At 45.1% G+C, this 12,394-nt stretch overlaps 1 protein-coding gene across 1 annotated transcript; it reads right to left on the bottom strand.

Moving 5' to 3' along the window:
- Positions 1 to 9,108: 9,108 nt before the first annotated feature.
- LOC107052719 lies at positions 9,109 to 11,740 on the bottom strand. The gene is made up of 2 exons (XM_015282677.4): positions 10,065 to 11,740; positions 9,109 to 9,971 (listed from the first exon to the last, which is right to left on the bottom strand). Exons 1-2 carry the CDS (start codon positions 11,360 to 11,362, stop codon positions 9,257 to 9,259), a joined length of 2,013 nt encoding a protein of 670 aa, XP_015138163.2. The 5' UTR covers positions 11,363 to 11,740; the 3' UTR covers positions 9,109 to 9,256.
- Between the last annotated feature and the right edge of the window lie 654 nt (positions 11,741 to 12,394).

Consider the following 12,394-nt stretch of genomic DNA (forward strand, 5'->3'; position numbering starts at 1 on the left):
AAGGGAGGATCACACAGAATAGGGAACAGTGGTGTGCCATAGCCACCACTGAAATAACTACAGTCTGAGAAACTGCGAGCACAAGAAAATGGAAGATATTCAGGTTGGAATTAGTAAGGATTTAGCCTCCAAGTGCTATGTCAATGTTCATGTTGATTTTCATTTTAGTCATAATATGTTTCCAGTTTCTGCTGTGATTTAGTATCAAAATTAGATGGATTTTCTATGATTGCTGGTCACTGACCATATTTGAATATTATCCAAACACAGTCAGCTAAGTACTTGTTCCTACTTATTCTTTTTGTGTACCCAAATCGTAGCTTGATCTGTTAGGAGACTGGTAGTATAAATAATAAATGTTAAGGTTTTTACTTTCAGGTTTAGAGTTTCTAAAGAGTAAAATACTTTTTTTTTAATCTTGGTCATGCAGTTTCATATCCAACAAGCATGAGGAATGTTTCTGGGGAAGTTTTGTTGCTGAAACAATAAAGACTTCCTCTGTAAGTCAAATTAATTGCATTAGAAATCAATGAAAAACAAACAAACAAAAAAACAATACTTTCAAACTATAACACAATGTTAGAACTGATTTTTTCTAATTTCCAAGTTATAAGATTTATTGTAACTTGGACATGTCTATTAAGTTGGGCTGAATGGATACAAAAGGGGCCATGACTGTGAAACCTCTGCCGGGAACTTATTTTATTTTCATTATTTCAACTCTTAAATTTACAGTAATGAAAAAGTAAAGAATAGAAGTTAATGTTTCATAATTATATTCTTCATTCCAAATAAGATCCATATTGAAGATTTCAAAGTTTGCTAACATCTGTCAATAATTTTGACTCTACATATGGATTAACCATAGAGTAACAAAATAAATCATTGAACAAAGAAAGTAAAGCATTATAAATGTCTGCATGTGGTGACCGTGCTTATAAGCTTATAAGGATATTTACATATGAATAGGTCTATCTATCTATACATAAAAACAGACCTTGAGCTGCACAAAATATTTGTACATGCAGCTCAAGGTATGCTTTTACAAACAGATAAATAGATAATAAAAAGTTAGTTTATGAATTAAACCTTACTACCCAAAATTGTACTGATCCAAAGACATATGCCCTTTTACTTAGAGTGCTTACATTTAACAATCATTGCCTATCGCAATAAAATGTGTAAGCAATGATACTGCCTCAGAATTTCAGAGCTAAGTTTATTGTTTGTGCCACCCTTACTTGAAGGGAAAAAAGTTTCAGCCTCAGATGTGTCTCTTTATGAAATTGAGCTGAATGCTCTATATTCAAACACAGGGTCCTTTATTCTTTTGTAGTTTAAGTACATACTTCAGACTTCTCCCCAGATATGTAATTTGATTGAAATTTTTAGTAATTCTATCTTGACATATGCAGATATATTGGGGAAAATACACTGACTGTCTGGACTTGTTAGTGAATTGGAAAATGGATGCCAAATTTATCTTTTAAAAAGTGTTGATTGTATGCTTAAAGTGTAAATGGGATGATTAAAATTGTCTGGTTAATTCAAGTTCCCTGAATCCATTCCAGTCATCTTGTCATTTTTAAAATCATTGCTAACATTAAAAGATTTTAATGAAGAAACGTACTGGGCAAACTTTCCCAAACTGACTATATTAGCACCTTCTCTTCCTTTCTGAATTATCTCTAAAGCAAGACATACATGGCAGTGTTCAACATGGAAGGAAACCTGTTACTTTCTGTAGTGGCACATTTTTCACTTCATTGTGTAACACATCTTAAGGGTCAACCAGTTCTCTTCCAGAAACACTTTTATACAATGGTTTAAATGCAAAATAATAGCTTCTGCATTCCTATTTTGTCTGGATGTGATACAGAAGATAACATGAGAGTATTGGGTGATTGACTGACTCTCTGTGGACACAAAAGTAATTTCCACACTCACCATGGCCACAATTCAATGAACAAAAGATGTGTTTGAGCAATGCTTTTCAGCTAAGATTTAAGATTTCTATCAGATTCTTAGCTGAGTGTTCCGTGACTAATATTTGTGGTTAGTGACCAGATGACTGAAGAAGGAGAATCAGACGTTTGAGAAAGACCTTATGAACACTCCTAGGCGTGAGCCTTCTATAAGTACTCATGAGACATCTTGTTTTCCGCAAGCATTTTGGCTAAAAAGTATTCACATGGTTTTAGAAAATAAATACAAAAGGTCATAAATACCACTGAGGTGAATTCATGGTTTTCAGTGTAATACATATTTCTGAGTACGTAGTTTGCAGTATTCACCCATGTCTGAAGAGTAACAAGGGAGCTCTTGGAACAAGAATGATCTTTACAAGCAAGAAAACAAGCAACAAAATTTGTCTGTTGTAGAAAAGTTTGTGCCTCTACGTCTGAATCTGCCACGTATGCAAAAACACAGAAAACAGCAAAACTGTTGAAGTAAAATTTCTGTGTGTCTGGGAAAGGCTGAGGTAGAACAACATTAAAAGAAAATCACAAACTGTGCAAAAAACTTACTCTATGAACTGCTAAGTGCTACTGAGGGACGCAGCTGCAGCTGTTGATCTGTGATACTGAGCCATGCAAGTATTCTTCTAGAGACAAATACATAGTAATCTTTAAGAAGTATGATATGGTGCAGCTATCATTTGTATAGACTTGTAGCTTTAGCTTTGTAGCCTTGACTGTACAAAGAAAATCATTATAGAGAGGTTCTTCACCTAACACTGGAGATGGATCTGGTTTCAGAAAATGATCTTTAGAAATATTAATTTTAATGGAGTAGTTGCTGTTGTATAGAATATATGAGCTCTTTCATTTATATTAAATGCTTTTTAATGCTCCATGCAGAGCATGCAAAAAGAGCTCTGTGGTCTTCCTGAATCTCATTAGTGGAATACTGAACACCAGGTTTCTCTTCAGCCTGCCAGGTGTTACTCAGACTGCTGAGCTGCATCTAGAAATTAAACTGGAATTTCAGAAACTCTTTAATTTCATAATCAATGTAAGTTTAGTATGAGTCTGTTAATACATTTATGTATCATCTTTAAATATTTTGTCTATAAATAAGTCCTTGTTTTTCCTCTTTTTCAGTCAGAAATGAAAATTTAGTGATTATTCTAAAGAACTGACTAGATTTATAGAAATGAAGAGTACTTGTAGTTCTTGTATCCTTCGTAAATGAGAAGTTCATCAGGTTACTTATAAACCTCTCTTATGAGAGGCAAGCAAGTTAAAATTTGTAGAAAATATTTGCCATGGTGTAAAAAAAGTAGTAATTTCATAGCATTATGAAAGTGTAAGGATGTTATGCATAGAAATTATTACTCTTAGAAAGAATCAATTGTGGAAATTTTCAGGAGCTGACTTAATATGACATTCTTTCAGCTACAGTCATATACTCGCTCTGGATGAATTTTCTGAATCTGTTGTTAAAGCCTACATTGATTTGCAAAAAGCGAAAATTAAAAACATCAGGCTGGCATGGAGAAGATTATTTACAACTCATATTTAGGTAAGAGCAAAATAACAAATCCTCTTTGACATTCTTACCTGTTTCATTTTTCCCCTGGTTAATCTAGTTGTTGCCTAGGACTTTTTTATTTTAACACTCTTTTAACAGTGCTTAGAATGTCCTTCAACACATGCGTTGCTGATATCAAAAGTTCACTGCTTTAGAAGCATTTTATTAAGAACTGTGGCCTTCACACTTTGTATTGCTATCTGCCAAAACAAAATGACAATCAAATAATTCTCCCCCACACCCTTTTTTTCTGTCCTTCCAATTTTTTAAACTTCCTTACTTTTCATTATTACTGTTGCTCTGAAATGACTTTATCATAGTGGAACATAAACAAGAGATTAGGTATCTCATCTGGATTAGCTTCACAGCCTCTCTCCTTTTCACCTCCAAAAGCTCAATGACCTGCTAAAATATGGTATCAGCTGAGTTTTCTTTGGCCAGCTTGGCTCTCTTGACTTGACACTAGCAAGATCAAGCTATAGCAGACAGTCAGCATAAGGGATATCCTTTGAAAAACAGAAGTTTTTCTTCTTTAGAGTCAGACCTTTTTCTTAACTCTTTTCTCCTTTGTATTTTGGATTCTCCTGCCTATCTTCACAGAAAAAAAAGCCGTTGTTTAGCTACATTTACCCTCATAGCATTGCTCTGTAAAACAATAATTACATATTATATAGTTCAGCAGGAAGTACAGATCTATTTGAAAGATAAAAATCAGGCAGATAAGTCTTTCTGTACTTTAAAATTTAGATCCACAAGCTTAAGAAAACTTTGCTTTTCAGTTTGCAGCATGTTTAATTGAGACAGCTCCTGAAATTTATAACAGTTTCAAATTCTGATATTAATATTACTTTGTTTCTTGAAGCCTTCAGCTTCATTCAGGTGTTCGCAATCGTTAGGGACTCAACGGTCTGTCCATCTACCCAGGTGCACACCAATGTGGTGAATGGTAAAATGGCGTTTATTTGATGGTGGCAACAGCTTATATAATCGTGCATAGCTTCGTCTACGCCCATATGTCCTTGCGTCATTCCTTCCTTATCTAGTTGCCACCAATGAGCATATGGAATGTCTTGCTTTTTCCTTATTTGGTCTTTAGACTATTCAAGTTGCCTCTGGCTCTATTTGACTACATTTCCCCCTCCCTATGCAAAAGCGCAACTACTATATCCTGAGGGGACTCCTAACCGCGTACAACCGAAGCCCCGCCTTTCGCCTATACATACTATGGTCCCCTCAGTCAAGCCTTGCCCCGTTACAGCCCGATTCGCAAGTTTCATACCACCACCCACGTACTGCTTTACACTGCTCCATTTTCGGGCTGCCTACAAGCCTTTTGCAACTTCTTATATTCCGCGTGATAGCTGATTGAATTATTAATCATCTTTCGGATGCTACTGGACACAAATTGCAAAAGGCAAGGCAGGCACACTACTAGCAACAAGATAACTACAAGCCCCAAAAGCAGTCCTTTCAGCAAATGAACGGCCCATTCCCCTATTCCCTCGAATAATCCTCGCAGCCAACTTCCGATTGGGTCGCTGTCCACGCCGATCTTATTGACATGTTCCTTCATTAGCTGGAACTTCTTCTGTATAGACTCACTGTGATCACTCAGATTGAAACAACACATTCCGGCAACGTCCTCACAGCCATGGCCGTGAGCTAGAAGCAAGAAGTCAATAGCCGCTCGGTTCTGCAGGACCGCGTGTCGAATACTCGTGACATCATCCAATAAGTCCCCGAGGAGTGATGTTGTCAAGTTAGCCTGTTTAACGGACCAACAGGCTAGTCTCTCGATTTCTCTTAAGGCTTGCGCAGCTGCTACCCCCGGGGCTAAGATAGATGCAAAGATTCTTGCTGTAGGACCCCAAAGCTGCACTTCATCTGAGCATGTATCATCCAGGTGTGAGGTGCTTCGTTTACGTCTTATACCTGTCCGCGATGAATTGGCAAGCACCTTGAGAATATCTGTATGGTTGGGTGCTAACATGGTAAGCTTGCCTAAATAGCAGGGGCCCCCTACCGGACGACTGGGAATTCCTTGCCATGCGCGATCCCCACAAATGAGGAAAATTGCGGGTGGTAGCGCTTTTGGTTTAGTGAAACTACCTTGTGTGCTGTCGATCCACGCCCCTGATGGGAGAATCGTGATCGTTTTTCCACAACATCCGCTGACATTACCCAAATTACTAGCTGTACAGTTCGCAGTAAAACTGAACGGCTCTGTCTCGTTAATTTCCTTTGATTGATTAACCCATATACCTCCTCCCCCCACACACTGTTTTTCGGGGGATTTGACTGTCTGCACATCTCCACAGGTGTAAATATCAAAATTATCAAATCTGTGTGAGCAATTATATATTTCCCAAAATCTGTAGCCATATGCACCGCAGTACTCACTCCCCATAAAAAGATTGTGTCTATCCGCTGTCACCACCGTAAACGGTTCCGTGGAGTTAGAAGCGCTGTTAAAGAAAGGATTGACCCACGGGGCGATCAAGAAGTTGTGTGTAACCTGTCTCCGGCCCCACCCGTAAACACCACTTGGATTGGAGTGTGGGGTGAAGCCTACGCATCCCCCAGTTACACCAGAAATCTGAGTAATATTAGTAATGTTAGGGAGAGACTGGGAACCTAGCAGCTGTAGTTCCGGTGGCTCATCCCACATAGAGACATTCAGCTTTAACAGCAAACATGAAACCTTTCGATAAGTGAGGGTGGTGCTGTTGTCAGGGCCGCCGGTAATGCTGGCTGACGAGACTAACCGGTCAGTTCCCAAGGTGGTGCAATTATCAGAGACGTATCCCTTAAAATCACCTTCGGAAATAGGGGACGGGATACCTATCAAACATGTTTGAAAAGGGGAGGTGGCTGACTGTGTAGAGAGGCAGAAATCCGTTTGGCCTGTACGGTTGGCCCATGTAATCCAAAGGTTCCCTGGCTGCTCGAGTAAGTGAACATCAGCTCTTACCCCCGTAACCTCACACAAGACCAGGACACCAATAATGAGAATATAGTTAACTCTCGTTGGCAGCAAGGGTGTCTTCTCCGGGTCTTTCTTGCTTGTTGCTAGCGGTTTCTCCTTGGAGTCCTTCTTGCTTGTCTCCCCAGGGTATCCAGTCAGAAATGCCTGCAAAAAGAGGGCTCGCCTCATCTTTCTTAGTCACCTCATCCTTTTGGGTGATGTCCGGTTTAACTTTTCGAGAGGGTACCCAAATAACCTTATCAGTGTCCCTGTTTTTCACAGCGGCATAACCTCGTCCCCAGACCAGCACGTTCCATCCTTTTTCCCACTCCCCTGTCTCTATTCGTATTTTAACCGGGGGTCCTTCTGTAAGAACGGTAGGTCTCCAGTGTTTTTGTATCGGTGTTTTTGTGTTTTCACCACGCTCAAAGTGATTGAGGGCATACATTGCCTTGGCTAGTAGTTCCCCCTGTTTGCTGGTGGGGATTCTTTTCATAAAGCCGTCCCCCTCCGCAAGCACACGGATCTTATCTTTCAGGAGCCGGTTGGCCCGCTCTACCATAGCTTGACCCTGGGAATTACCCGGAATCCCGGTGGTGTGTGCTATCCCCCATCTCGCGAGCCACTCTCGCGTGGATTTAGACGTGAAGCAGGACCCGTTATCTGTTTTTATGGCCTTTGGTCTTCCCAAAACGGCGATAGCCGTGGCCCAATGATGTTGTGCTGCAACCGATGTGACACGGCCATGCTGAGTTACGACTATCGCCGATGAGGCGGTATCCACAGTAACAGCGAGCCAGGAACGGGGGGCCATTCTAGGCTCAAGCGTAAAGTCTGTCTGCCATATCTGTAGGGGTCCCAAACCCCTAGGGTTTACCCCGGCCTCCAACGCAGGGGCTGAATTACAATGCGGGCAGGTCTGAACAACCTCCCTAGCCTGCTGCATAGATATATTACACGCTTTGGATAGCGCGCGGGGTCCAATATGGAGAGCAGTATGAAGATCTTTAGCCTCTCTCAAGGGATACGCTTGAAAGGTGGCTTGGCTATCTGCCACGTCATTTCCTTCTGTGAAAAACCCTGGCACTTCAGAATGACTCCGCACGTGGAGAACGGCGGCCATGGCTGACCTTTGGCTTAACGCATCCTCTAAAATAAAAGCCGCCGCTGTAGACGGGACTCCCTCCTGTCCCATCTTGAGTAACATTTTCGCAACAAACGCGGAGTCAGTCACTACATTAGTGGGCGTTGTCGGCCACAGCAGAAGTGCCATGGCCACAGCGCGTGCTTCCAGTTGTTGTACACTTGCCCCCAAATCAGCTATTTCTTTTATCTCCCACCTTGGGCCCTCCCTCCAGACTACCACCCCCTTATGGGTGCTTGAGGAGGCGTCGGTAAAGACAGTGGGTCCCGGTACAGGGTGGTCGGTAACCCTCACTTTCAGAGAAACATGCAGTGGACGCGCAATGTCAAAAATAGATGGCGTGTCACTACTCCTGATTTTTCCTGCAAACCCCTTAAGGGCTAACAGGATCCCCTCCGGGAGCGGAAGGTCCTCCCGAAAGCATGCAGGCAACAGGAGGATATCAACCTCCTTGCCAAAGGTTCGCACTGCCGAAGCACGTAGCTTAGTAATCAAAAGGGTGAGCACTTCTAACCAAGCAGTAAACGCCTTGGTGGGTTGGGTGGAGAATAACCACAAACATGGCCTTGGGTGTGTGGACAGTCCCTGTCCCAGGACCCCTATTGCCCCCTGTTCACATCTAGCGACCGCTCCTTCCAGAGGCAGGGCAGGGTCCCATCGTTCCAAGGCAGCAGTGGTGCTAAGCTGTACGATCTCTCTCCAGGCCATTTTCATGTCTAGATTCCATTCCCTCGCCTCGTTAGGATCTGACCCTCGTAACTGCTCATAAAAGGGGCCCATCAGTCGTGGCGGGATTCCCAACGCTGGGCGAAGCCACTGAAGTGACCCCACCAGCTTTTGAACATCCCACAAGGTGGCTATCCTGGGTTCTGCTACCAGGCCTACGGGTGCTACATACGTACTGCCTAACTTGTACCCAAGATATTGTACTCCGGGCTCCCTCTGGATCTTATCAGGCGAAATGGTGAACCCGGCTCTTTCCAATGTACTGATAACCTCCTCCCCTGCCGCTTCCAACCCATCATGACTTGAGGCGGCTAGCAAAAGATCATCCATATAATGCAACATGCACAGAGATGGGTGCTTGAGTCGCAAGGGCTCAAGTACCTGACCCACTACCAACTGACAGATAGTGGGAGAACAGGTCATCCCTTGGGGCAAGACCTTCCATTGGAATCTTCGAGCGGGGGCCTGGTTATTCACAGAGGGGAGCGTAAATGCAAAAGCTTCGCGATCTTGTTCCGCAAGAGGAATAGAAAAGAAGCAATCCTTGAGGTCTAGGACCATCAGGGGCCAGCCACGCGGGAGCGCGGAGAGAACTGGCGCCCCCTGTTGGACGGCCCCAAAAGGAACAAGCTTGGCGTTAACAGCGCGCAAGTCATGCAATAAGCGATAAGACCCGGAAGCCTTCCGGATCACAAAGACAGGTGTGTTCCAACAACTAAGTGAAGGTTCTATATGTCCTAACTGTAATTCTTTTTCCACTAATTGCGTTAGCGCTACAAGTTTACCTTCAGGAAGGGGCCACTGGTCAATCCACACAGGCGTGTGGTCTGGCTTCCATTTGAGCGGAATAGCCAGATGTAGCGCAACAGTAAGAACAGTGGCCCTCCCTATAAATTTGTCAAGCGGAGCCCTAGGCCCTGCAGACAATCTCTTCCTAGGATACTCCCTCTAACCATAGCTACTGCGGGGAAGAGGAGCAGGGGTCGCTCCAAAGACCCGTCTCGGTTAATAACCCCCACCTCTATCATATCCCGGGATTTTCGCATGGGAATTCCCCCTCCTATCCCATGGATCTGCGGGTTCGCGGCCTCCATCACTGGCCAATCGGTGGGCCAATCCTCCTCTGAAATAATAGTGATGTCCGCTCCAGAGTCCAACAGCGCGGTGATATACACCGAACGCTGTTTGACCGGATGACTCCCAGTGTTAGTCAGAATGACCCTAACCAAGGGGCGATCTTTATGTTCCATTGTCATCGCTAACGAGACGGCAGGCTGCTGAGAGACGGGCCACGGCCCCGAAGAGAGGCCTCTTCCTGGGCGTTGGCCCTGGTTGCCATCCCGCCTTCTGCACTGTTTAGCGTTGTGTCCCATCCCGTCACACAGCTGACATCGCTCACGGCTGTTTCCTGACTTTCGTTTTTTCGGGCACTGCGCCTGATAATGTCCCGGGGATCCACAAGTGTAGCAGAGCCCTCGGGCACGACCACCCGACCCAGTTTGTTCATCCCTCTCTCTATTGACTACTGCCATAACTAAGGGCTGAATAGCAGACGACATGGCCGCGGCTATGCCTCGATCCGTAAGAGGGGCAGTCTTCTGCCTGTCTAGCACATATTTGATTATCTCTCCTGGGGTGGTCAGCGTGGAGGGTGCTGCCCGTATAAGCTGCTGGATATCTGGCTGTGACTTCTGCCTAAAGCAGTCAATGATCACCGGAGCCCGCGCGGAAGGTGGGAGATCTGACCCTTCAACCGCCTTTATAAGACGATTGGCAAAATCCACAAAGGACTCAGATGGTCCCTGCGTAATTTCCGCCCACGGGTCTGTGGGTTCCGCCAACCGAGCGACCTCTCTAAACGCCTGGAGAGCCGACGCCGTAATAGCAACCAGTTCCCCCGGTCTTAATAACGCAGCCTGACCCTCTGGATTGCCGGCCATTCCATCCGCCAAACCCTTTAAACGATCCAAGTTAGTCCGTTCCCCCCGCCCTTGACCGTTCGCTGGGTGTCGGGGGTCGCGAGTGGCTGCCGCTATAACCGTCTGTAGTTGGACTCCCCAAGCGTCCATCCATAAGGCATAAGGGGCAGGTCCTAAAATAACTCTCATTAGATTCGTGACGTCATGCGGCAGCAGCGGGGAGGACATAAGCGCTTCCACTTCTGCCATAGTGATCGGGGATCGTAAGCCCTTGGTCCTGACCGTATCAGCCAGTCTTGTGATCAATTTTGGCTCCAGAGGGGTCCAGGCGGGTCCCTCTGTCTTAATCACTACAGGCATGGCCACCACGGGCGGACCTGTACTCGCAAGCTCCTCCCTGATCCTTGCCCAGTCAGTCAGGGCCGGCCCAGGGGCCTGACCCGCGTGCCCTGGCTCCGCCCTTGGCTGTTCCGCCCCCCGAGGTGTGTCACCCCCCTGGCCCTGCTGCTCTCCCACCCCCGCCAGGGAAGGATACAAACCACTCCCCACATAAGGAGGAGGAGGGGCCGAGGCTGTGGCGCAATTACAGCCAATAGCTGTTCCGCAATGATAGCAGGATGTGCCAACGGTTTTAGGTGTGGCCGTTTCCTCCGGCGCCATCTTCGCATCTCGCTGCACAGTTGTTTCTCCCACTTCCTCCCCCTTGTCGATTCGCCGCTCCGTTGCTGGTTTCTCGATGCACTCCGGACCTGGGGGAGAGACCCTCCCTCCCCCTAATCCCAACCAAAACTTTGCTTGCTCAGATGTAACCTGTTCCTCTCGAGCCGCCTTCAATGCCCCCAAAACCAATCCCCAGGTTTTTAACTCTCCCGATTTCCCAAGTACCATTGCCCGCTGGGTGAGTGCCGCGGTAATGGGATCCCAGGACCCCGGGGAATATAAGTCTGAGGGGGACATAAGCAACCCTTCCTTTTGTAACAGGGACAACATGGCCCCTATTTCCTTCTTAGAAGGAGAGGTTTTCCCGCAATAGGTTTTACACGCGGACGAAATCACCTTTATGACGGCTTCCATGCTTGATCCACCGGGCGACCAGAATCGCGCCTGGAGTGGACTGCTCAGTCGTCGGGCTTCCTTCCCGTCTTCCAACGACTCTCTGAGTTCTCGGTAGGTTATCTTGGCCCCCGGCCGTGGAGCTCCCTCCGACGTCACTCAGCTTCTGCCCTCCTAAGCCGCAGCCCCCTCTACTAGGGTCATCGTCCTCGCTCCGTTAAGCGAGACGGATGAGGGCAGGATCGCCACGCCGCCTGTGGCCGACCACTATTCCCTAACGATCACGTCGGGGTCACCAAATGAAGCCTTCAGCTTCATTCAGGTGTTCGCAATCGTTAGGGACTCAACGGTCTGTCCATCTACCCAGGTGCACACCAATGTGGTGAATGGTAAAATGGCGTTTATTTGATGGTGGCAACAGCTTATATAATCGTGCATAGCTTCGTCTACGCCCATATGTCCTTGCGTCATTCCTTCCTTATCTAGTTGCCACCAATGAGCATATGGAATGTCTTGCTTTTTCCTTATTTGGTCTTTAGACTATTCAAGTTGCCTCTGGCTCTATTTGACTACAGTTTCTTAACTTTATTATAGAAACAAATAATTCATTAATTTTGAAATATTACCCTGCTAATCTAACTGGATAGAATACGTGCATGGAAAACTTCTCAGTAGAAGCCAAGAGTGTTCTTTATACACAATATACGTCTGTCTTAACATTCATGCTAAGACAATAATTTTTGCACAGTTAGTGACTACATTTTCTGTGATATTGTCCCTTCCTTAATGATACTGCCTTTTGTCTTCATAAATATGTGTCTGAATATTCTGTTTGGTCCTGAGGGCATCATGAATTCCGAACAGGTTGTGGCTTTTCAGTTGATTCATTTGTTCTGGTGGTGCAACGGAACAGACAGTGAGGGATTTTTGAGAAGGGTTTAGTTTACAGTATCTGACTGTGATGAAGATTTGCAAAGCTCTTCCATAAATTCTATTACGATCTAGTAATTTTTTTTAAATTAATCTGGAAATTGAACTGTATTTTTATAGGCC

Source organism: Gallus gallus, chromosome 4 (assembly GCF_016699485.2).
Source record: "Gallus gallus isolate bGalGal1 chromosome 4, bGalGal1.mat.broiler.GRCg7b, whole genome shotgun sequence".
NCBI classification, from domain to species: Eukaryota; Metazoa; Chordata; class Aves; order Galliformes; family Phasianidae; genus Gallus; species Gallus gallus.

Excerpts from the sequence above, each read along its gene's own strand:
- LOC107052719 (XM_015282677.4), bottom strand. The coding sequence starts at position 11,362 with ATGGAAGCCGTCATAAAGGTGATTTCGTCCGCGTGTAAAACCTATTGC. Across the intron at positions 9,972-10,064 it reads GTGATCATTGACTGCTTTAG|GCAGAAGACTGCCCCTCTTA; the intron begins GCAGAAGTCACA and ends TGTGCTAGACAG.